The sequence below is a fragment of the Fukomys damarensis genome, unplaced genomic scaffold (genome assembly GCF_012274545.1).
Source record: "Fukomys damarensis isolate Sample0158 unplaced genomic scaffold, DMR_v1.0_HiC HiC_scaffold_5, whole genome shotgun sequence".
NCBI classification, from domain to species: Eukaryota; Metazoa; Chordata; class Mammalia; order Rodentia; family Bathyergidae; genus Fukomys; species Fukomys damarensis.
In genome coordinates this window covers 51,774,690-51,799,611 of record NW_022900917.1, presented here as the reverse complement: position 1 = coordinate 51,799,611, position 24,922 = coordinate 51,774,690, and the positions used below count along the sequence as shown (strand labels likewise).

Here is a 24,922-nt window from a genome sequence, read left to right as displayed (position 1 = left end):
ATTTCCCAGTTTGACTAGCTACCTCGGTATTTGGACTTGGGTCTGAAAAACAAAAACTGTATTCCTGTCACTAAGTATGGTTTTCTAGAAAGAATATTTGTGACTCTTAAAAGTTACTATTTACTAGTCTTTGTTACAAATTACTTAACTAAGAAAATGAAAACGGTTTTTATTAGAGAAAAATATTTTTAATGTAAAAAATGAGCATTTAATAGCTTAATTTAATACAAACCATTCCTATACCCAGTGCCCATACTGTTAAAACAAGAACTGCTAGTCCTTCCCCAGGTTCTTAGAATCTGGGTACAGCATTATTTAAAGTAACCACTCCATGAAAACACATACCTAAAACCCAGTGGCAGCAACTGGTAAATTAGGGAAGACAGGAGTGACTCAAGCAGCAGAGGATGCTACACATTTTCCTAGAAAATTCTTAACTCTTCTGTGCTTTCCAATGTTTCAGTGTTCTCCAGGTTCATGTCTCTTAGCTTCTCTTTGCTCCCCAGTCCTGTCTTCCATCCATCGTCACATTGTGATGATTATCTGCCTTGCAAATGTAACATTTTCTCCCCAACACTGCCATGGTTTATCTGCTTTAGAAGATGGCAAATACTGGCTTACAGTGAAATAACCATGATTTAAAAACCACACATTTTCCATGTGGTAAAACTTCTAATCACTATCATTGCACATTTACCAGTTCATTTGAAAGATTGGCTTAAAAATCCATTATAATAGAGTTAGGGGAAGAAAAGGCACTTAATACTGCAATTTCCAGAACATAATTTGTCTGTCTTCCCCGCCTGTGATGACACTGCTGCACTGTTCATTCATCCATATGCATGTCACAGCACCTGAGGAAAAGACACTTTGGTTAGGTAAAGAGTTGACCAGGAGATAGCTAAAGATACACTTAAATGCTCTTAACTCATTCACAAAGAAAAGTGAATTGTACTTTGTCTTGTCACTATGATAAAACCCTTGATGATACATTGAGAATAAGTGCTTGGGCTGCGTGTGGTGGTGGTGCACACCTGTGACCAGCATTCGGGAGGCTGAGGCAGGAGGATCACCCCAAGTTTGAGGCCCTGGGCTATATAGCAAGACTGTCTTAAAAAACCAGCCCCCTCCTCCACACACACACTGGCAGAAAGAAGTTGTGAGGAATAAACCATTTAGATACAAATCTAAAGCTAAATCAACTGGAATTTATGGTATAGAACTGCATATATCTATCTTGGCAAAATGGTATAATACAACAGAAGTTAGGAGACAGATGGCAAAGAAAGGTGGCCAGTTGGCTGAATTTGCTGATTTATTTTTCCTTTGGAAGAGGTTAAGTGCTAATTAGAGCTAGTAAAGCTATTCAGTTGAGGGGAAAACAGATACATAATTTTAAAGTATAAATATAAGAACCATATGAAACTGACAGTGAAGAGGTGAGCAGGAAGTCAACAAAGGTAACATAGTAGGAGAAATAACTGTCCAGATGATTTGGAGGCAAGCACACAGATATAAGCTATTGGAGTATAGTGAATTTCCAAGAGATACTAAAAAAAGGTGGCAGAAGAGCTTGGTATTGTGCCATTTTGTACAGTCACTTGTTAACAGAAAACACCCTAAGACACATGAGAATACCTTCTCAGGAGGACTGGGACTTGAGCGGTTAATATTGTATTCGTGACTTTTAAAAAAAATTGTGCATTTCTTTAAAAATTAGTATCACTGTGCCTGCCTCCCTAGGGCAAGGTCCTGAGTTCAATCCCCAGTACAAAAAAACAAAAAACGAAAACAAAAACAAAAAAATGCTTTTACAACTTTACTATGGCTTTTACTTCTCCACATTAAAGTTAACTTAAAGTCTGCCTTTTTGGAGTCAAATGTCCATCAACATAAATGTAAAATGGAGAGTCTTGAAGAGTCACATATCACCAGGCAACCATACTGCTCACAGAAATGCTCACAGCATGGAGAACACGCAGGGTGTTTTCTGCCAGGGTAGAGCATGTCCCCGACGGAACAGGCAGGCAGGTCTGAGTTCAAGAGCTCAGGAACAAAGACTAAAATGCTCACGGAAACTGCTTACCACTGTGGCCCTGTATTCTCTCACTGATTTTTGCTCCAAGGAGATCCCAGACCAGCAGCTCACCAGACTCGCTTCCGGACAGAACAGAATTTCCATCCCAGATAAAACACCTGCAAGAATGATTGGGAAATGTTTGTTATGAAGAGGTGTTAAATGACCACAGTAGTTTTGGCAAGTGTGTGAACGGCTACTCAGTAATTGTACCTCTGGGGCTGGTCTGACGCCATGGAGGAGATGTGCATTCCTGTCTGCACATCGATCACATTCAGACAGCCATCTGCCCCTGTGCTGAGAATGTGGCGACTATCTGTGAGACAAGGGAGTGGTTTCAGAGTGTGGTTTAGATTATGTATCACAAAATTTCATTCCTTTTTTATTTTGTTTTGCTTTTTGAGACAGGGTCTTGCTATGCAGTCCAAGCTGGCCTTGGATTCATTACATAATTCAGGCTGGCCACAAACTTGAAGCAATCCTCCTGCCTCGGCTTCCTGAGTTCTGAGATTATAGGTATGCACCACCATGCCAAGTTCAGAGTTTTATTTCTACATCCGTGGCCGTGCTCATTTCCCTTGAGCTTCTTAAGCAGTATGTTGTCCTTGAAATGGCTATTACCTAAGACACTGGGATGAGATGACCCTTCAGTATGAGTCAATTTATATCTTAAACATTAATTTCTCTAATAAGTTAAACCAAGAACATACAATTCTGCTTTTCTAGGTGTCAGTGCTACAGGTATACTATATCCTGGCATGAATACTCCTATATCCATAGGCAGAACCTTTATCACAAATAGTGTTTTTTCTTTTAAAGTGTTTATTTCACAACTGCAATTTACCTGGCATCCTGTGTATGAGAAAGGGTAACACACACCTGGGCTGAAAGCAGTAGCACATACAGCCCCTGAATGGCAGGGGATCTGGTGCAGTAAGGTGGCTGTAGCGAGGTCCCAAACAGTCACTGTGCCTTCTTTGGTGCCTGAAGCCAGCAGTGTGCTTGCTGCATTTAAACAGATTGTATCTACCTAAGGAAGAAAAAGTGATATCAATAAATATTCCACTTAAGATTACTGCCATCTGTATGTTTCCTGAGACTGACTCAAATATGTGGTTACAATGTGCACGCTACCACGCAGTGTGTGGGTGTCACTCATACAAATACCAGCAGCATCGTACTGAATGATCATTTATTTTAAAATGAAGTAAATGCACATAGAAATGAAAATGTAGTATTGCTAGGTAATTATAATGCTGTTCTCAAACAGTCGTCCACTAACAGTCTCAGAAAGATAATTCCATGAGTCATGGCAGGATGCAAACTCACAAAGCTGATCCACTACCATCTGAGGGGTGGCAGAGCAGGGAATCTCTCCATGGGACACTTGCATACCATCTTGAAATACATTCTAGATATTTCTGAACCTCAATCTGAAGACCATGAAAATTAGGCATCAATTCACAACCGCAGGGAAAAACAGTACTCTGAACTACAGCCTTAATATGCAGTTCTGTGAGCAATGAAAACAATGGGGGAGAAGAACTAAGCTCCTTTTCGGCTCTGCAACCAGGCTGTGCACACTCAGTCATCCTAGGCAGCAAGTCACTGTCCTCAGCTGGGATAAGCATGTCCTGGACAGATGTCCCTCCACTTTCAGGGTCAGGAAATAAAAAAAGACAACAGGTCCCTTCTTGAAAGTGACATTCTGGAAATCGAGATGGGTAGAAGCTAATTCCTGGAAAATTTGCAAAGAAACAAATTGGAGGGAAAAAAAACCAGAGTGTAAACTTGAACCCTAAACACTCAGCTGCAGCTTTCTGCAGTCTTGTTGCTGGTACTCACACTGACATCATGTTCCAGCTCAGCCAGCAAGTCAAACTGGTGTCTTTTGGTGCCGGCAATTTCTGCAGGGACACCAGACCACACCTAGGGCAGAACACAGTGAAGAAGGTATTTTCAAACTTGCAATACAAAAAATCATTTCTAATGCTTTTAGGAAAAACTTGACAAACCTCCATTTAACATGCTTTCCAGTGAAGTGAGGCTGATAACAGTCCCGCTCCACCTCCCTAGTGCCCACACATTTCCCCCAGCAGCATGTGCTTGCTTACATTTGACTTTTTGTGCCCTTATCTGTGGCTAACACTTGCTGCTGTGAGTATGTGATCAAAGTAGTACACACATTAAGGAAATATGAATGCAGAAGTATTGCAATGTCTTTATATTTGAGAAGACTAAAAAAAGTCATTAATTACTAAAATTAGGTAGAGGCAAGTAAGCAGATCTAAAAGAATAGAGGGAAGGGCTGGTGATTTGGCTTAGAGGTTCCACTGCCTGCCTCAAAAGTGCAAGGACCCGAGTTCCATCCCCAGTACCAAAAAAAAAAAGAGGATGAGTCTTGAAAATTTTCTAAAGAAATTCTAATAGTTTTAGTGCTTTCTTTTCTGTATAAATGCAAGTTGGAATAGTATAGGATGAGGAATACTTAAGTGGAAAATTTGTAAAGGATTCTAAATAAAAGACTTGCACAGTCCTACATCAAAAGGATGATGAAAGCATATGCATTTGTATGGTTCAAATTTAAATAGTGAATCTTCTAATGATCCCTCACTTTCACTTGAAATTGTATGATTATATGATTAAATGATTTCCAGTCATATAACATAAGAGGTGTTACTATTGTAAATTTTTCTACAACTCTGTTACCAAATGAATACAAGACTTTTAACTCTTAATTGAACACACTATAAAGAAAGTATGACAAACTTTCTATTAAGTGGTACCTAAACAGGGCATAGTGGAACATGCCTATAATCCCAGCACTCAGGAGAATTGCCATGAGTTCGAGGCCAGTCTGAACTACCTAGCAAGACCCTATCTATCAATCAATCAATCAATCAATCAATAAAGTGCCTATATTTTAAGAAAAACAGGCAATAATATTCAATGTCCTTATATATCATTAATAGACTTTGTGAAAAAATGATTTAATATTAACATAAATTGGTTTATATTTTATTCCAAACATTTATGTTAAAAACTATATAGAAACCTTCACTGTAGAGTCCCAAGATGCAGAATATAGCCGGTTGTCATGCCAACAGATCTGAGTAACAGCATCATCATGCCCCATTAATGTGTCTTGGCGTCTTCCAAATGCTATGGAATAAAAATAGCTAAAAGACAATGACAACTATTAAAACAGTATTCCAACGTAATTTTAAGACTTCTTAAACACATATTTAAGAAACATAACATTATTTAATTTCGTGCTAAAGCCTAATCAAATTACAAATTTCTTCTTGTGTTATTTAACAAAAATATTTGAATTTTTAATTTAAAACTAGAAATTTCCCAGTCTGGCTTATTTGTACTTTTATTTCAATTTAAAACTTAGAAAAAATATAATGAATGTAACTGTACTGTATACCTAAAATGTACCAATAAACTCAATTTAAAAATAAATAAATAAAACTTAGAAAAAATAGACTCCAAATGGATAAATTATGAGATTCAAGTAGCATTTGAATACAGTGATACTGTTCTTATCTCTAGTAATACTCTCTTTAGAAATTACATAATGTCCACCAGTGGAAGGTTCAGTCCTTTTATACCTCATGTTTACAAAGATCCTCTGTGAAACAAAGGTATGTACAGCAAAGATGCATTTTGTTTATTTTTAAGATTAAGAGCAAATTCTAATGTATCATTAAAATACAATTATAAGTCTTATCAACCAGGCACTGCAGGAGTTTTTATAACTTTTGATAATTATAGGCATATTAACAATACATTAATTAAATTTTGAGTTGAGCCCTATAAAAACATCCCAAAGAGATATGAGGTGAACGACAGAACTGGAAAACATGACAGCACATCTGTGTGGAATCACAAAGGAGCAGGCATCACAGGTACGTACACGTTATTGTCCCAAGAAGAACTTATGACAGTGGCATCTCCTGGTAAAAGTAAACAAGACGATAAAGCCTGAAATACAAATTGAGTTAATATTAACTGTTGGTAACAGTATATGCTTAATATACGACGACTGTAATTCCCTCCAATATTAATACAGTTGTCCAATTCCTTTTCTGATGGCTCTCCTCATAACTGTCCACATTACTGCTGAACTGGCTAATTTCAGATGTAAGGTTTCCTCCCAAATGTCAACTGTGCTGTGAGCTAGCTCTGATGGGCAGAAGAAACAAGTTAACACAGTGGCTCAGCTGTATGTGGACAGCAGACTGGGGATAACCCTTAAGATGAAAATGTCTTCTCTACAAATTTTTCTTGTTTATATAGTCTACAAAGTTTCTCTGGGAATTTCAAACTCTTTTGGATGCTTAATATTTAAAAATAAAACATGTTCTTTTAGAAGAACTAGCATTGATGCATTTGGTTTTGAGCTGAGAATTAAATTTATTATTTAAATAACACATAAGCATTTTGTTGACAGTTAAAAGAAAGTAAAGAGTTTATTAAAGAGACTACTACAGGTAGCTCTTCAAACTTTTTAGGCTAAAATAAAATCACAATAATATTAAGAGGCAAAATGGAAAAAATAAGTTGAATTTGATTAAGGTATTCTGTAGACTGGGAATAAATTCAATTTTATAGGCAGAAATGAAATATATGTATGTATAAAACAAACTACTACTTGAATTTCTATCATAACACTGAAAAACTTACCATATTCGAAAATGATATACTTCTTTGTAGCATTTTGGATTCTTTAGAAAACATCTTCAAGGTGGAATCTAATAATAAGAAAGCAGACATGTAAGAAAAACTTTCCTAACCATCACTGTGTCAAAGGGTGGCTGCTTTGTTTGTTCCTGGAGGCCACAGGCAGTGTGATCCATGGGGACTGGGTGCAGATAGGGCTGGATGACCTAAGACCTGATCAGCACAAAACTCTTATCTGTAACTCCTGAGGAAGAACTCAGTTTAAACCCCAGCAACCTACGCCTTTGCAAAGCCTGCTAATTGAGGTGAGCAAATGCAACAAAGGAGGAAGACAGCAATGTTAGTATTAACACAAAAATGGCAACTTTAATATTTAAACGAAATCTTGGTAATTAAAACAGCTCAATTATATTATGACAACCTTGAACTGAACTAGCATTTACGGGAGACAACACTAACATTTGAAAGGATAATAAAGTAAGAATTAAAATGCCCAATCTTTTAATTTCCTTGCATAGTAGAAGCTTTAAAAGTTTACCAAAACATTGCTGGGCATGGTGACGCACACTTGTAATCCCAGCACTTGGGAGGCTGAGGCAGGAGGATCGTTGTGAGTTTGAGAGCAGCCTGGGCTACATAGTGAGTTCCAGGTCAGTCTCAAGTACATAGTGAGACCCTGTCTCAAATCCCACCCCCAAAAAACATTTACCAAAACAACCTAAAAAACAAAACCCTCAAAACTAGAGGGCTGGAGATGTAACTCAATGCTGGAAATGTGCTCAGTGCACATTCTGCATTCAATCTCTAGCACTCCCTTTCCCCACTAAATAAAACCAGAACAAAAAAAACAATCCAAGCTCTAATGTGCTGCAAATATCCCTCAGCTGAGATGTGTAATGATCCATTTCTAACTTATAAACATAGGTTGTGATAGAATGTCAGGGGATTTAAATAATTTCTCCTGTACAGTAAACCTTCATATTTCAATCTAATATTTGTAGTACTAACACACAGAATTCCTGATAATTCATAAACATGAGCCTCAATAAGACACTCCTCAGCATTAACTTGAAATCAAAAACAAAAATAAACACCACATTTCTGCGCTTTTCCCTGATGGTTATAATTATACTAAGCCTTTCCAATCCTGCTTTTGATACTATTAGGCAATTCTGAGTGTTCACCTCAATGTCTATTGGCGACAATTAATTTGGAGCATCCTACAGAACACAATGAGCCAGCCAGGTCTGTAAAGATGTTTTCCTTGAAATCAAAGTTTCCCTCTTTTTACTAAAGGTAATCAAGTTAAAGATTGCAGAAAGAGCAAATCCTAAGTGATAGGTCCTGAAAATGCCAACAGAAATATAATGTATTTCTGAGTAAGAAATTAAACTTTGGGGTGACCAATAGCATTCATGCCAATCAATAATATGAATTATGAGAATCGATACATGAGACTAAACAGAAAAAGCAAACGCTTTTCACACACAAACAAAAAACTATCCCCTCTTTGTTTGGCAAATCTACAAAGAAGTGCTTAATAAGCTTGAGGGGTTTAAAGCCTTGATGTTCATAAACTCAAGATTTACAAGGTCACAAAGTACAGCGAGTTAAAGGATTTAACAAACTATGCCAGACAAATCCAGATAACCTCAAAGCTTTAGAGATAGAGCATTTCGTCTGCTGCTACAATGTTGGCAAACTCAACATACAAAGTGTTTCATCTACCAGAGGACCATCTCAGGGACCCTGATGTGGCCATTGTTGGTCTACATGTCAAACTCCTTAAGGTCTATTGCAGAATAATTTTCTACACTTTGTGGGAATTCTGTTTTATGAAATCTGAAATCTTATTTGAAGAGAAAGGAATGCTACAGATAACAAGCATGGGAAGAGAACTAGGGAGTAGTAACTGATTTACCTGGAAGAGTTTACTTGCACAGCATTATTCGTAACTTAATGGATAAATATATAATCTCCTGTATATATAAGGATTAAAGAACACACAGTCTCATTAAAAACAGCTGCTTACTTTGTCAGAGCTAGATGTTTTATCACTAAAGAAGGACAGCTTACATATTACCCCTTTCATTCCACACCGTCCAAGGAACCAACTGAATGCTCTGAGCATAACATACCAGGGACAGGACATACTTTAACTAATTACAATACAGAGACTACCAGGGAAACAAAGGTATGGACAGCAACAGATGCATTTTGTTTGTTTTTATAATCTTAAAATTCTATACAGCAAATTCGAATGTATCATTAAAATACAACTACAACTCTTATCAACCAAGCACTGCAGGAGTTTTTGTAACTTTTGATAAGTATAGGCATATTAGCAATATATTAATTAAATTTCGAGCTAAGCCCTATAAAAACATCCCAAAGAGATATGAGGTGAACGACAGAACTGGAAATGACAGCACATCTGTGTCCCCACACACCCTGCCGACACAGCACTTGCTACTCTAGTTCTATTCCAGGCTTGTGCAGAGCCAGCAAGTAGACCTGAACCCTCTCATGGCAGATGGGGAAATGCTGACGAGGGACAAGGGAAGGAGGTTCTTTCTGTACTGTATTTTTATTCAGCACGGCAGTGGCCTTTGATTTTGTTTCTGGCAAACTGCAATGAAATTCTATACAACATATCACAAATAAATTATTCTAAATCTATTTTTCTGGAGGCAGGAGATGCAAGTAAAGTCCCTAACCAGGATTTAAGAAACTTAACCCGCAACTAAGATTTAAGAAACTTAACAGTTTTGAATCTGGTTAAATAACTTTCCAAGCAAGAAAATGTACCTTGTGATGTTGTGAAGACTGAAGACCCATTGCAAGAGACTGCTATCCCTGTAACTGCCCTGTTAAAGAAAAATTTTATAAATTACTATCAGCAATATGGCAGGATACTGTCCTGGTTCATGTCCTTGATTTATTTTAGCAAGTTTCCTTAACATAGTTCTGACAATTTGAACATGCTTCTCTTTCAACCCTAGATAATCTGACCATCATCAAAATGACTAAACCTCCTCTTTTTGATCATTCTGCTGGCTTCATTACTAAATCTAATTTTTATATTGTCCATCAATGATACAAACATTGGGTTCTAGCACTTCCTCTTAGAAGTCACCCAAGGGTCATTAAACACCACATGAATGAATCTGGAGGTTCATTCCTGTCTTCACTATTTTGGATTTTATCCTCCTTCACTTCCTACACGCCATTTGGAGAAACTGAGAAAAGCCAATGTTAAAACAATGAACATGGTAGAACTAGCTGTTTCATTTCAATAGGCTGTACTGTGATTTGGAGCCATGTGCCTGAAGTAAAGTCAGGCACCCTACAAGTCCAGGTCCTCTCGTGAGCCTGGGTATCACTGAACCATCAGGCTGTTGATGGCCATGGGGTAAAACGGGGCTTAGGCTCTGGGCCTAGGTTTTCTTTCTGTAGAATCAGGATGGGCCTGGCTAGGCCAGTTCTCAGACCACCGGTACACATGAGCACTCTTAATGGAGAGGACTGGGGAAATGTACATCTGCTCTGGGTCCAACAAGCCCAGCTTCTTTGATGTATAGGTATTATTTTAAAAATGCATGTGAATTTTGCAATACAAAAATGTTCTGCCTCCCTCTTCCCTGCATCTTTACTGCATGTTCAGCAAATTCAACACTTGAGGACAGACTCTGTTTCTCCCATAGCTTCACACCATCAAAGACTCAAGGGGCAGTTTGAGAGGCCCCAAGCTACTTGCCCTCTAGAGACCGCATTTCATATTCTAGAATGACAGCACAGTCACGGGAGCCTACACAAATCATTCTGTGTCAAACTTTCCCTTGCTACATCAATTTCAGAGAGCAGAGCACTTACAGACATTTTAGGGGGATTAAAAAAACCATACTGAAAGGAAACCTTCCCTCATGACTCAGCCTAAAACAGTTTAATCCCACAGTAAGACCTTGAGAAATACACAGATTTTCCTTACTCTTTGTGGATTTTATACTGCTCATGTAACTGCAGTTTGGTGATGTTATTCCAGGCCAGCATTTTGCTTTCTTCAGTCAAGTCTTCAAAGGACTCTTCACCTGGAGAAACTACATTAAATTGTTGGGAGGTGAAAATTTCTTACAGACAAGTATATCAGATTCATAATGATTTTAGTAAAATCAACCAGGAAAATTAAATAAAATGTAACTGCTTTCAAATGTACTTCTTTGCCCCATAATAGTCAAGGAAGAAAATCACGTAGAGAAGTATCTTCAAATATCAGAGTCTTACCTATGTTTGCGAAGTCTACATTTGACCCCTTAAGAATTTCAGGAAGTCCAAGACTCAGTAACTATTTCCTCATCAACAATATTTGCAAAAACCTGACAGTTGCCTAAGAATGTTGCAAGTTTTTTTGGTTTTGAGGTAGAAAAAGCAGAGAGAAAAATATCAACCCAAAGGTTTCTGGACAAAAGTAATGCTTTCACTTCTGCTTTAAGAAAAGCTGGAGCAGTTACACTTTTAAAACGATCATATGACAGTGGTTATGGCCGGTGACTAAGCAGAGCCTGGAACGAAACAGTATCACAAGATAAAACTATGGCCTATATGTCTTAACTCTGTGAACATACAGCTCGTCCTGGAGTACTCTCCGCTAGCCCTGGGCCTAGTAACTCCAGGAAGCTATTACTCCATGCTGAAGACATGTGTGCCTACAGAGCCCAGCTGTGCTCAGGGCAGGTAGTAGAATCGGAGGTAAAAACAAATGCCGCCAGCTTCGGCCTATGATATCATACACCTCCTTGAGGGGGCTGTAGTCTTGAGGCTATCTTACGTGAGATACAAAACACAGATACTCAGATGAATGTGAGCATTTTCTCTCCTTTCCAAATACTGAATGCAAGAACTAGGCCAAGTTAATTTTAGTACCAAGCATATGCCTGGCACAGAACAGATGCTCTGTATACATTTACCAAATTTTATATAAGAAAACAGACCTAAAAAAAAAAAAAAAAACAGAGCAGTGTCAAGTCAAGATATCCATAAGTTGGTTTTGCAGAGAACTAGGACAGAGGTCATTTCTTGAGAAAGAGGAAGGTGGACAGTGACTGTTCAAGCAGCCATGGCCAGGAATATAAGTATGAAAAGGTGATCTGCTAAGAATTTAGTAAAGCCATTGGAAAGATAGGGGAATGGGAGTATAAAAAAAGGTCAATGTCAGGACTCAGTAATCAAATTAACAAAATAAAAGTTATTTGATTTTTCTTAAATAGCTACAAAAAACAAATCTAGCAGCAAAGGAGTTCATTTTCATCTCATCTCAGAAATATTTAACCACCAAAGAGAAAGAAAGAGGGCTCACATTTGTTTTCTTTACAAACCTTACCTGGAGAATCTGCTATTGAAGCATTGTAACTGGAGGTCTGGGACATATTTTTAAACTTGGAGGTGATCTTTCGAGGATGAGGCCTTACAAACAGCTGTTTTGGCGTCTGCCCAAATTCTAAGATCTGGGTTAGCATGGCCACTTTCTCATCAGGATCTTCAATGCTTTAGGACAGAACAAAAGTAGTGCGGTGAACCACAGGTTCAAGCTTCTAGACAGCACGTTTCAAACAATGAAGAGCAATGGGAGGGATTAACACTTAAATAATGATAGCAACTATAGGCCAGTCTGTCTAAACAGATTATTTTCTGATTATTGGTACCAACACTGTGGTGAAAGTAACATAAAATTCATTTTTAAAATTTCTATACCTTAACATTCTCATATAATTTTACTAATAGAGGCATTTTATAACTCACATAGAAATGCCTTGTAGACATGTACATACCTGTTCAAATCTACACCTCCTTCGTAGGTCAGGGGATGAAATACTGAAAGAGAGATATACACACTATTGAAAGATGTTTTATTTAGTTATAATATATACCCTATTCAGAATTTAAACAACTCAACAAGCTAAAAACTGTTCAAAAAACTTGATCACATTTTGCAAACCAGACTAATACTCTAATTGAATAAATATTAGCCTTGATCATTATCTTCTGATGAACACAAACAAGTCTACCGGGCAGTTTAGATGACTTGTAATCTGAATGTTTTTCGCAGGCAGGATTATTTCCTCCTTGTGGGAAACATGAGTCACAGTATTAAGCTAAGTCTGACTGGCATGTGAGAAATGAGGTCAAATTTCTAGCTCAAGTTCCTTGTTACTGACCCCCAAAACCTGGAGGCAAATAAGCACTGATGCTGAAGCTGAAGAGGAGGTATTTTGCTGCTGCTTCTCTTCTATTTAACTAAAAAGAAACTCTGAGGCCCTTCACAGAAATTGAGGTCACTGTTCTGTCATATTCTGACTTTTAGTTGAAATTATTCAATGAGATGGAAAGCATAGTCAACCCTCTGTATTGGTGGATTCTGCATCTGTGGATCCAACCAATGGTATATACTGGGAAAAAATGTATCTATACTGAACAGGTACAAACTGCTTTTATTTCATTGCTCTCTTAACAATATAGTGTAACAACTATTTATGCAGCATTTATATGAGGTGTTGTAAGTAATCTAGACATGATGTTAAATATACAGGAGAATATGTATAGTTTTTAGGCAAATACCACACTATTTTATATAAGGGACTGAACATCTACACATTTTAACATTCACAGAAGGTTAATCCCTCGCAGATACCAAGAGACGACTATATACACTAAAAGCAGAAGACTTTAGAAAAGACCTCTTGGGACCATGGGAGGTAGATAACTTAGGTAAAAGTCATCCCTCCTCTATTAGTTCACATCTAACATGGGCCAGACAGCCAGTGGGCAGTTTTCCAACATAAGATACTTCTGTAGAAGAAATAAGCTTCACTGCTCTGGCCTCAGACTTTTATTTGCTTGCTTTCATTTTCATTAAGTACTAATTGAAATTTCAATGAGTACTATATACCATTATGGGCCCCAACAGCATCATTCCCTTTTTGCTTGTAGCCAAAGATGAGATCGATCCATTCATGAAGATGCTCTGACACATAAATGCTTTCCAGTGCATCCTTGCCCTTCTGGAGAAAATCCTCAGGACCTAGAAGATTAACAGAATCACAACACTGTGCAGTGTGCATTTTATTTTCTCTCACTTCCTTTGTCTATCAAAATGTAGATAAAGCTTTTAGGATAGGCAAAAGACACGTATTTTTAAATGAGGCTTTTCTACCCCCTTAATATGAAATGTTTTTTCTGGGGGGCAGGGAGTGGCAAGAATCATTTTCCTAGCAGTTAGGTCTCTCAAATACACATTAATTTTTTTGCATCATAGACTCAAGATACATCTGATTTGGAATAGACTGATATTGCTTCATTTAGGCAGAGAATAATATCACTACTTTAAAAAAAATCTAAGTAACAAACAATGATACTGAAACTACACCACTCGGTGAAGAATGTATATAAGAGACCTGTAAGATAGTACTTACTTGAGGCCCACGGGGGAAGCTCAACATCATCAACCATCTGCCCTCCTTGTCTTTTTCCCAAATCCAATTTCAGACTGTTGACTAAAAAGCTGACATCATCACCATAGAATTCTGGAATCAACTGAAAGTTTTAGGGGGAAAAATACCCAGCAACATTTTAAAAAGCAGTTAAAAAACATTAGCCCTATGAAACATTAGTTTCATCAATTGCTTACTTCTTTAAAATCTGTTGCACCATCCAAACAATTTTTCCAGGTTTCTGCAATACTAGGTGGGGAAGAAAAGTTCACATGTTAAATCTAAGCTGCCAAACAGGGCAGCACTTCCTGTGCATTCACCCATGTAACACCTACAGCTCTGTGCTTTGCCCCACATCAACCCATTTTCGCATCCGGCATCCATGTGAGCACGTGCCTGTAGTGAGAGTGGACTGGAGCACAGGGAGTTGAGGCGACTACTGAGAGTCACGGAGGGGAAGAGGGTGGAGTCCAACTGCACATCATTAGACACCACACACACCACCCAAATACTAACAGATCAGCACATCTCTTTTAATAGCTCACTTAAAAGGAGTGTAGAGGTCAGAAATCATTCCGAAAGACACAGAACAAAAGATTAACAACTATTATCCTAGTATGGTGAGATGCCAAGTGAACATTCTTTCATTTATATTTTGATTTTTTGGTAAGGAAATAGTATGCACATATCCACATGGCTAAATTCTTTCAGAGAGTTATATTCAATTCATGGCAGAATTATTAGGAATAATAAGGTGTTAGAAACAAAAGAATGCTGAACAGAAACAAATAGTTGAAATAAACTGTGGCATGTAAAAATGTGCTATGGTAATTTTTAAAAATCACTTTTTTTTTTTTTTTTCCAGTACCGGGGATCGAACTCGGGTCCTTGAGCTTGCGAGGCAGGCCACCGAACCGCTGAGCTAAATCCCCGGCTAAAAATCGGTATTTTGAAAAGCATCTAACAGTATGAGGAAAATTTCAAGATCTAGTATCAGGCCACAAAAATAGGACAAAAGTCACTAAAATATGTTCTCACATTTATACACATACATACATATGTAAGTCTTTTAAAAGCTTGAAAGGGACAGCTAACAATATGTGATTTTTAAGAATATTTCTTTACATTTTTGTTTGTATCTAGCGTTTTAAAATAAACATTATAAACATATATAATCATTATACTGCTAAGTGAGGCATTTATGTCAAACCTGTTGAACATTCGATCTGCATTATCAAATCTCCCATTCTGTAGGCACAGCATATACTCTGGTGCTGGAGGGGAAAGAATTAGAGAAGTCAGAGCACATTTTTTAAGATTTGTGCGAAACAAAATGTAATTGAGGTTAATGCTAGGGAGCCTTACCGATCCTAACAAGGTAAAAGAGCACATAACCTGGGGAAGAGTAGTGACTTCCATACATGAATTTTGGCTCAGGCATTTCCTGGTAACGAGTCTGTAATATAGGGAAGAACAGCACTAAGCACTGGAGATAAAGTAGAAACTGACTCAAGAAGTAAGGGCCTACCAGAGATAGTGGCATGGATACACTGTATTCCTTAGTTTTCCTCCTAGCTAGGAATAGAACAGGGAGAGCACATCTGAGACTAACAATTCTTGTGGCCAAGGGTTTTGATTTTCTTGGCCTAGGAGAAACAGTGCCTGAGATGGATGACACATAATTGATTCTGTGCATCTCATGTGATTTACCATAGAATACTTCCATGAAAAGAATCGTATAAACCTTAAATAGGTCACAATTTACACAATTGTATACCATAATGCAAATAGTGAGAGGCTACATTCATGGTGGGGAAAAGTCGAGAACACACCAAGAAGGGTCTGTGATTCATTCTTGGTGCCTTCTTCTAAGCCTGGGAGAAAGCAGTTTTAACTGCTAAGAAAACACAGTCTTTTGGATTATGACTGTGTTCAGAAACCTCGAATCCAATGGGCATGGTGGTGCATATCTGTAACCTCAGCACTCAGGTGGATCACTGAGTTTGAGGCCAACGTGGGCTATACAGTGAGTTCAAGACCAGCCTGAACTACTATGAGACCCTATCTCAAAAAACCAAAATAACAAAACCTTAAAATCCTATATCCACATACCAGCAGTCTCTCCAGCCGTTCCTTATTCAGGGCTCCCACTGGCTTACTAAGGTCCCTGAAGGTTCCTGGATTTGACAAATCTATAAAGATAAATAACTTCAGCTTATACCATCATCCTGAACTGATGAAAATTTACACATTTACTTCTACAAAATAATTTTTTAAACTGAGATAAATCTATGAGAAGTATAGTATTTCTATTACTTACATAGCTGCAAAAAAGTTAGCAATATCTGCATAATAGTATCTTTAATTTGATAATGCTCTGAATACTGATTTTTTTGCAAAAAGATTTTTTGATTAAAAGCTACATTCAAAGTAGAACAAAAAACTAAATAAATTTTTAAACCATTATACTTCTACCAAGATTGTGTTGGAATTATGAGATTATTATGCCATGATATTAGCATAATTGAGAACCAGGGGAGAGAAATAAATTCTTATATTCTTAGGATATCTGTTATCTCTGTCAACTGCAAAGCTCAGTAAACTGTCAAAAGCAAACTAATTGTTCACAATACATAAATTAAAAATACTGCTGGGTGCACTGGCAAAGACTGTCATCTTAGTTACTCAGGAGGCTAAAGCTGACTTCAGAAGCACAAGTTCAAGGCCAGCCAGGTCAACTTAGATAGATCCTGTCTCAAAATAAAATAAAATAAGGGCAGGAGATCGAACTAAGTGGTACAGTGCCATTGGTTTAATCCTTAGACTGCAAAATATTTTTAATTTAAAAATGACAATATGGAAAACATGCATTATGTATATGTGTGGGAGTATGTTTTTACATATATGTATGCACTACTAAATGAGAAACATGGTCATGAATGTGGTAGGATTGTGCACATTTGGCATATTGATACTTTCTTTGGCAACCTTATGATTTCTCTAAATTACATGCTTGACTTAATTTATAGTCATTCATTTGGGAAGAATATTACATATGTATTGGTGTTAAATTCTATCATTGTGCTTATAAAAATATAATAAAAATAAGTATGGGATATAATAAAATAGAAACAGAAAAATCTGATCTTAAAAATGTTAATTATTTTAGTTGCTTTTGAATTTCAAATAAGTATATATACTTTTTTCCCCCGTGGGAAGTTTTGTTAGAAAATGTAAGTGGTATAATCAACAAGCATATGATATTTATCAATTAATAAAACCAAGGAGTTTATAAATCATAAAATTTTGAGGACAGTTTTTCAACTATAATATGTAACTTTGTTTTATTTGTAATTACATTATTTCAAAAATATTATATAAGAAAATGAGAAAGAACTTAATGTTTGAAGATCATATCAAACTAATAATGTATTTTGATTATTAGTCTGTGTTACATAAATTTTTGTTTATTTCATATCCTTTTTTTGCTGTCATTTATATTTGAAATTTTTATTTAGTATCTTCATTTCTTGTTATCATGTATGTTCGCAATCTTTAATAAAAAGAATAAAATAAAGTGACAATATGATCATATTTTTATTAAAATAAGTCGAGGGAGCAACAGAAAAGTACTTTGAAGTTAAATGACTGTCTCAGTAATGTAATCATGGGTGATTTTTACTTTCTTCTTTGATTATATGTTCTATAATGAATAGTCATTTCTTTTGGTAATCACAATTTTTGTCAGTTTTAAAATAATACTATAAAGTGAATTGCAATTTTCAGTCAGAAGTTTGAGTATTTCAAAACTTGGTGCTTCCAGAGGACAATAACACAAGATTAGCATGTCATAATATATACCTAAATTGTACCAAGAAAATTAATAAAATAGAAATGAGTTCTAATCTGTCCATATACCACATCACAATTTTAAAAGGAGAATTTATTCTCTTTAAATGACCACTTGCAACTCTGCTCTATCAGAATGTATGCACAGCACTTACCTAGATTTGGGCTGTAATAGTCATTTATTATCCACGGAAACACTGGGTACTGGGACAGGTCATTGCAGCTGCGGTCGGCCAGGTTGTTGAGGTGGAGCAGGTACTGGTAGTTGGAAAGGTGGCCTCGCTGCCACTGCAGCATGTAGCTCTCGGCGGTATGCTCTGCAACATGGTGCTCTGCAGGGAGACAGCCCAGCAGCCTGTCCTGCACTCTCTAAGTGGCTGACTAACCTTTACTTAGTACGTAAAAGTGAGATGCTTAAAATATAGACCTTTCCACAGACTTCTGAAAAATACATTTTAAGAGAAAGTGAAGCTGGCTGTTGATCTGTTTTCATAAAGCAGTTGCTCAGCTAAGTCTGTATAATATTTATATAGTAAGTAACAAAGAAGTCTTGTAAGTGGGCAAAGTCTTAATACATTTTAAAAAAATAGGAGCATTTGTGAAATTTATTTCCCCCAACTTTAAGAAATCAGAACAAAATATTTTAGCTTTCTCTTAAGGTTCGAAGAGGTGTTCTACTACTAGTTTTACTAATTTGTCAATGATTACATTATTCATGTGAGGACTAAGAAAAAGAAATTATAAAAAAAAAAAAGGTATTTGGAAGGAAGACCAATTCTCAGGCTAGATGGCCACACAGGCCACCATCTCTCTGAAGAAATGGAATTGCAGATGATGTGCAAAGTGAGAATTTCTCTTTCAGAGAGTGTAGAAGGAACCAATTTTCTGCCTGTAAGTAGATTTTTTTTTTTCCAGAAAATTTTGCTTCAAACCTTTTATTGGAAGCACCAAGCAACTTAACTCATATGTTGATTCATTATTTATTCCTAATCTTACCAAGTGTCTTTTCTCATCAGCTACTAGGAAACTCAAAACACTTTCCCTTCTCAATTACCACTCTTGAAACACCTCTGAAGAATTAAAAAATAAAGAGAACTGACAGCATGAGAGAAAATAGTATTAGATCATGGCAAGGTTTTAACTTGATTTTAGGACTCACCATGAAAGTTGAGTTTTTTGTTGTAATCTTGTTATAGTCAGAAAAAATAAAATAAATTAAATCAGGAGCTAGGAGATAAATGTAAACCTGTCACAAAGCTATCCTTATACATTAACTTAAATTTTTCAATGAGTGAGAAAAATATTAACTATAAATCTAGTAAAATAAAATATATTCCTTACTGGAAAGAAACTATTTCTCCTTGAAGGAAAGATATTTAAATACCTTTATTAAAAAATTTTAAAATACAATTTAAATGAACTATTACCAAAATGAATATATATTTCCCTTAGCTTTAAAATACCATTTTGGCAACTATAGTTACCGGTAAGAAGAAATAAGCAGAACTATGAAGAGGCAGTTCTAGACAGAGTAGTTTTCTTCTCTTGTTGTTACCCCAGCTCCCTATGAGTTGATCTACCATCATATGAATGGATAAAACAAAGGATAAGCATCAAACCTAGGTATGTGGCGATATAAAAGTAGAGGTCATCTCTATCTTGAGGTTCATAGAACTTTAGATAGATGTCGGAACACAGATCATTTTCTGTGCAAAATACTTCCAAGCCCTATAAATTCAGAAAGAAAAAAAAAACAAATAATATCACATTTATCTTCCAAATTCAGTATATCAGTACAAAATGCTCAGTTACATGTCTGTATTCTTGGCTGGGCCCAGTGGCACACACCAGTAATCCCAGCACTTGGGAGGCAGAGGAAGGAGCCACCTTGGGCTACCTAGTGAGATCAGGGCCAGCCTGAACTACAAAGTGAGACCCTGTCTCAAGGGAAAAAAAATCTGTATTCTTGATTTTTAATTTTTTATTCCTATTTTCCATGCATACCTTGATTCAGAGACACAAAATAATTTTTCCTATGTGTGTGTATCCACTGTGTTGATAAACTTCCTGGGAATAATGCACACAATTCAGGTAAACCATAAATTCTTCTTTAGTGTTTGATGTTTTCACTGATAAAAGCTTTCATTAATTTATTATTTTTGAAACTCAAAATCAGTTGATCCATCCCTTCATATCTCTTTTTCAAACACAAAATCCTTCTATAAATTAAATTATATATACCTAACAAACTGATAACTGAATAACTCATTCAATTAATAAGTTATTAGTATTTTAAAGACAACTATGAATTTTGTGGATACTGTGCTGAAAAGGTTAATTCAGGACAGGAATCATCAAGGAAAGGATGAAAGCCCAGAGTTGTAAAATTCTGTTCAAATTCGAACCTCCATCATTTCCTATCTAGGGAACTTAAGAAGTTGCTCCTGGAGTCTCAATTCCTTTATCTGTAAAATATGAGATCATCTACTTCCTGGGGATTGTTATGGCAAAAAATAACATACTACACAGTATATAAAATTCCTAGTACATAGAAGACACATAATTAGTGTTAATTTCTTCTCTTTTTCTGACTGTTTCTTTATACCCAAATTTTTTGTATTACTGTAAAGATTCTACAGTGCTCGTAAAGCCATCAGTTATTAATTAATCTTCAAAGCAGAAAAAAATGAACTTATATTAATCTCAAATCAAAACCTATTGGAATCGAGCTTCTGTAGAGACTGGTTCATAAAATCAAATACACTCATTCAGGATAATGGTGAAAAGATCCACTCCTATGGTTTAAATTTATTTCTCTCTCTTACGACTCAAATGCTTAATTACTACAAGTTAACTGTGACTACACTAGAGTCCCACTGAAGAGATAATGTTATAATATCTTCCAAACTTTACTTTGAGACCCACTGTGGTGACCAGGTGGTGGCGAGGAACCCTGGACTGTCCACAGATTATTCCCACCTAAGCCCAGAAACTGACAATGTAGAAGTGAGAAACTCAAGGGCACCATAGCCCTCTTCTACTCTGAACCAAAAACACTTCTGCAACAGAACCTCTTATGTACAGAATGCAGTTATTCCTCTATCAATTTCTAGCTTATCCAAAAGAGAAGCAAGAATTTGTGTCCATCTGCTTATAATACAATATATTTGCACTGTTTTGTAAGTCAGTAAAACACCTGCTAAGCTGAAGGTATGACAGCCACCACTGAGAATCAGGATTTCACTTCAACTCACCAAGGGCATGAGTCCATGCCTCCTTTTGTAAATGCGGCAAACATCTTGGAGTGTAATTTGGACCACAGGTTTCTTTAAAAAGTAGAAATTGTTCTTTAGTATCAGAAAGGGAAAATAAATGACCAACTCTTGCCTTCCTAATACATGACAAGCGAATGACTGGAAAGAGATTGTGAAAAAGGACATTTCTGGTTTCACATTCTGCTCTACCATTTTTCATTAGCTTCATGACACTGGCCATGCATCCTACTGTTATTCAATACCCCTCAAATGATAACAGTAATTTATCTTTCAGGTTATTACAAATTATTCAGGTTTTTGCAGTATATGACAGGGCCTCTAAACTGTTTTCCTAATGAAAATAATTTTCTTCCTTCTTTAGAACTTTAAAACACTAGAAGAAAGAAACAAGGTTAGAATGTACTGCAGTTGGCTAAAAGGTAATGTTTCCACATAGTGGAAAAGGTCTTGAAGACCGCAAAGTAAACAAAGGATCCCAGCACAGAAATCTGAAAAGTGAAAAGTGATCAGTACTCATCCTATGGATCTTGCGGCTGTGGTACATGGTCATTTTTTAAAGTTTTTAATCCAAGCAGCAGTTAACAGTAACAGCAGTAGCCCATGATTGTGCACTGGAGAACTCTGCCACCTAGAGCACAAAATTGTTATAGCACCATATTTGACAAACTGCGGGCAAATTTCCAGGATGTGTTTTTGGGTTTTTTGTTTTTGTTTTTGTTTTTTTTTTAAAGCAGAAAACATTCTTGATTCTTTAAGCTGTACTGCCAAATGGCCCAGATGCACTGCCAGAGGGGTTATGATTTCTGTTCTTTCAATTCAAAAAGGGGCAGTTCTAGGTAAGCATCATTCTTTACAAGTTTTAAGGCAGAAATGTGAATTTATCTCTATTTTCTGGTCTAAGGTCATTGTGAAAGAGAAGAACATTTTCAAGATCACTGTTGCCAAGATGATAAAAGGAGATCTATGAAGTCAGAGGGCTGCAGCTCTACATGCGATTTTACACTGGCTGAAAGGCCAGTTCAGAGTGTTTCTTGAAGAAAAACTCATAGCTATTGTGTTTGTAATCAAGGAGAAAAAAGAAGTACCATCATATGTGTACACATAAGGGAATATGTAGGAAAACTATATTTCTTATTTGTGATAGTATATAGTTCCTTGGTTTTTTCCAAAAATGCTTCCTACCAGAAAGGTACAGATCTCCATGGGCTCTGGACTAAAATCAGGAGGATGAGGTTTCTTTACACAATTCTGAGTGCTAGGGCCCCAGGATGACTGAACAGAGACTAGAAGAGATTCAAACTCGGGTGACTGTGTAACAGGATAATATAAGCAGCTTTGAAAATACACAAGTGCTGGTGGGAGGGGAAGCCAGGGATTCAGACCCTCATTAAAATGTGATAAATGTGGGTACAAGATCCCAGTGATGAATGTAACCATACTGTAATACCTAAACAGTACCAATGAACTCAGTGAGAAAAAGAAAATGAGAAGTGTGAAGTCAAACTCCCAGAAAACCAGGCCTGAAGACAGGCAGCTCTGCACCTCAGTCTGTGGTCTACATACCGGGTACCCGTTGAGAGGCTGAAAGTACAGGGTGGTGTCTGTGATGCACACGTGTCCGGGATTCGTCACCAGGGGCGTCACCATCTCCGCTCTGCATTCCATATGCAGCTTTTCAGAAACACTTTGGAATCTGAAAATGTTTTTCAGAAAAAATAAAAGAAATCAGAAACTGATCCATTTTCTAGACTTACCTACAGTTTAGCTGTGTGTGATATCTAGTACATTTAATACAACAAAAATGGTACTATATATTGGCTGCTTAAATAAGCTGACCTTCTTTTAAGTGGCAAAATAAAAGATTTTTACAAACAGATGAGATGATGCACCACAGAAGCAAAGGCAGGCAAATAAATGACATAAAAACCCCTTTCACTAAACTCTTATTTTTGCCAAGATGAATTTCCTTGAAACTACTCTCATTAATTTTCTATTTTTCTGTCACTATGACCTCTTTTTATAGACATATAAACCACTTTGGTGCAGCTGACATTTAGCTTTATTCCTTATCAGGCTACAAGTACATAAGTTCAATTACTTGAATTTCAGTTCTAAAGTACATTTTTTAAGATGTAATGAGGTAAAACCAATCAAAGATGACCTCTGCACTATCCATTCCTAAAATATTTAATCAACAAAGTCTGTTATTCCTTCTGTTTTACTAATTTAAAAAAAATTATGGAAAACATCCAAATAGTTAATATCTTAAGTAAAATACAAGCAGATAATTGGGTAGAAAATAAATCTCCTTAGCTGAGATGTAGCTTAGTGACAGAGCATGTGCTAGGCATGTATGAGAACCTGGGGTTCAATTCTTCCACCAAAACCAAGTAAATAAAATGAAAAATCCCATGATGTTTTAAAAATCCTAAAAAAACTGAGGATGCAATGAGGCCTAAATGAACTTACCCAGAAGAAAGCAGAAAGAAACCAATAGTTGAATGGCAAGAGAAGGAATGGCTCATCACAGGAAGGGAGTAAGGGCTTTAGGACAAGGCAGATTTTCAGAGAAAAAAAGCCACAGAAAGGTTGGAGAGCAAAGAATGCTCCTCAAGGATGCAAAAAGAGCTCCCAATTTGGGCAAAAGCAAGAGAAACTTCCCACCATTCAGAAAAATGGTGGGTCAGGCCTAAGCACAAAGACATCTCCAGAACACCTCAAGTGTTCAAATTCTAATTCCTGCTAAAGAGCAAGTCTTGATCACTTCCTCAGTAAAGTGACCTGAACTTAACCACAGCGGCAACAACAGCTTAGTGCTACCAATTACAGATTCAGTGAATAAAGCCCTCAGTACAAGCAACCTACAAGATACGGGAGAGGACATGACACTTCTGGAGGTAAATAGTTCAGCTTGTAAAATTATTTCTTAAACAAACTATCTAGCATACAATAAAATACTGTAAGTCTCACACACACACACACACACACCCCAAAATATGATCTATATATATGCTACATAGAGAAAAGATACAATAGAAGATGACTCAAATGTTGTATGCACCAGGAGACTTTGTGACAAGTATAATAAATACGCTCAAGGATTTAGAAAAATGGACAACAAACGTGAAAAGACAGGGAATTTCAGCAAAAGAACAGAAACTCTGAAAAAGAACCAAAAGGAAACACAAATAAAACCATAAGAACTACATAAACACATGAAAACCAAATAATACCTTTCTGAACAACCAATGGGTCACAGATGAAATTAAAGAAGTAGTCAGTTTCTACAATTAAATGATAATGGCAATAAACATACCAGAACTTATGGGATGCAATGAAAACAGTCCTACTGGGGAAATTTATAGTGGTGAATACTCATATCAGGAAAACAGAATGCACTCAAATAAACATGCTAATGTTGAACCTCAAGCTTGTAGAAAAAGAAGAGCAAGTCAAGCCCAAAGCTCATACAAGGGAAGAAATTATAAAGATCAGAGCAGAAATTAATGCAATGGAAACTAAGAAAACAATAAAAAGACTCAATCAAA

General features: G+C 36.6%; 1 protein-coding gene across 1 annotated transcript in view; it reads right to left on the bottom strand.

Annotated features, from left to right (window-relative positions):
- Positions 1–488: 488 nt before the first annotated feature.
- Nsmaf (neutral sphingomyelinase activation associated factor) overlaps positions 489–24,922 on the bottom strand; it is a 66,061-nt gene continuing 41,627 nt past the window's right edge. Inside the window, exons 12-33 of the mRNA XM_033759089.1 lie at positions 22,938–23,067; positions 21,354–21,425; positions 19,719–19,827; positions 18,255–18,431; positions 16,363–16,442; positions 15,616–15,706; positions 15,461–15,524; positions 14,448–14,499; positions 14,233–14,353; positions 13,710–13,841; positions 12,592–12,634; positions 12,144–12,307; positions 10,755–10,863; positions 9,575–9,633; positions 6,770–6,837; positions 6,000–6,067; positions 5,133–5,256; positions 3,923–4,006; positions 2,957–3,107; positions 2,291–2,393; positions 2,087–2,196; positions 489–854 (exon numbers count right to left, since the gene is read on the bottom strand). Of these exons, the coding sequence (XP_033614980.1) occupies positions 760–854; positions 2,087–2,196; positions 2,291–2,393; positions 2,957–3,107; positions 3,923–4,006; positions 5,133–5,256; positions 6,000–6,067; positions 6,770–6,837; positions 9,575–9,633; positions 10,755–10,863; positions 12,144–12,307; positions 12,592–12,634; positions 13,710–13,841; positions 14,233–14,353; positions 14,448–14,499; positions 15,461–15,524; positions 15,616–15,706; positions 16,363–16,442; positions 18,255–18,431; positions 19,719–19,827; positions 21,354–21,425; positions 22,938–23,067 (2,206 nt within the window). The 3' untranslated portion in view covers positions 489–759. The remainder of the gene's footprint in view (positions 855–2,086; positions 2,197–2,290; positions 2,394–2,956; positions 3,108–3,922; positions 4,007–5,132; positions 5,257–5,999; positions 6,068–6,769; positions 6,838–9,574; positions 9,634–10,754; positions 10,864–12,143; positions 12,308–12,591; positions 12,635–13,709; positions 13,842–14,232; positions 14,354–14,447; positions 14,500–15,460; positions 15,525–15,615; positions 15,707–16,362; positions 16,443–18,254; positions 18,432–19,718; positions 19,828–21,353; positions 21,426–22,937; positions 23,068–24,922) is intronic.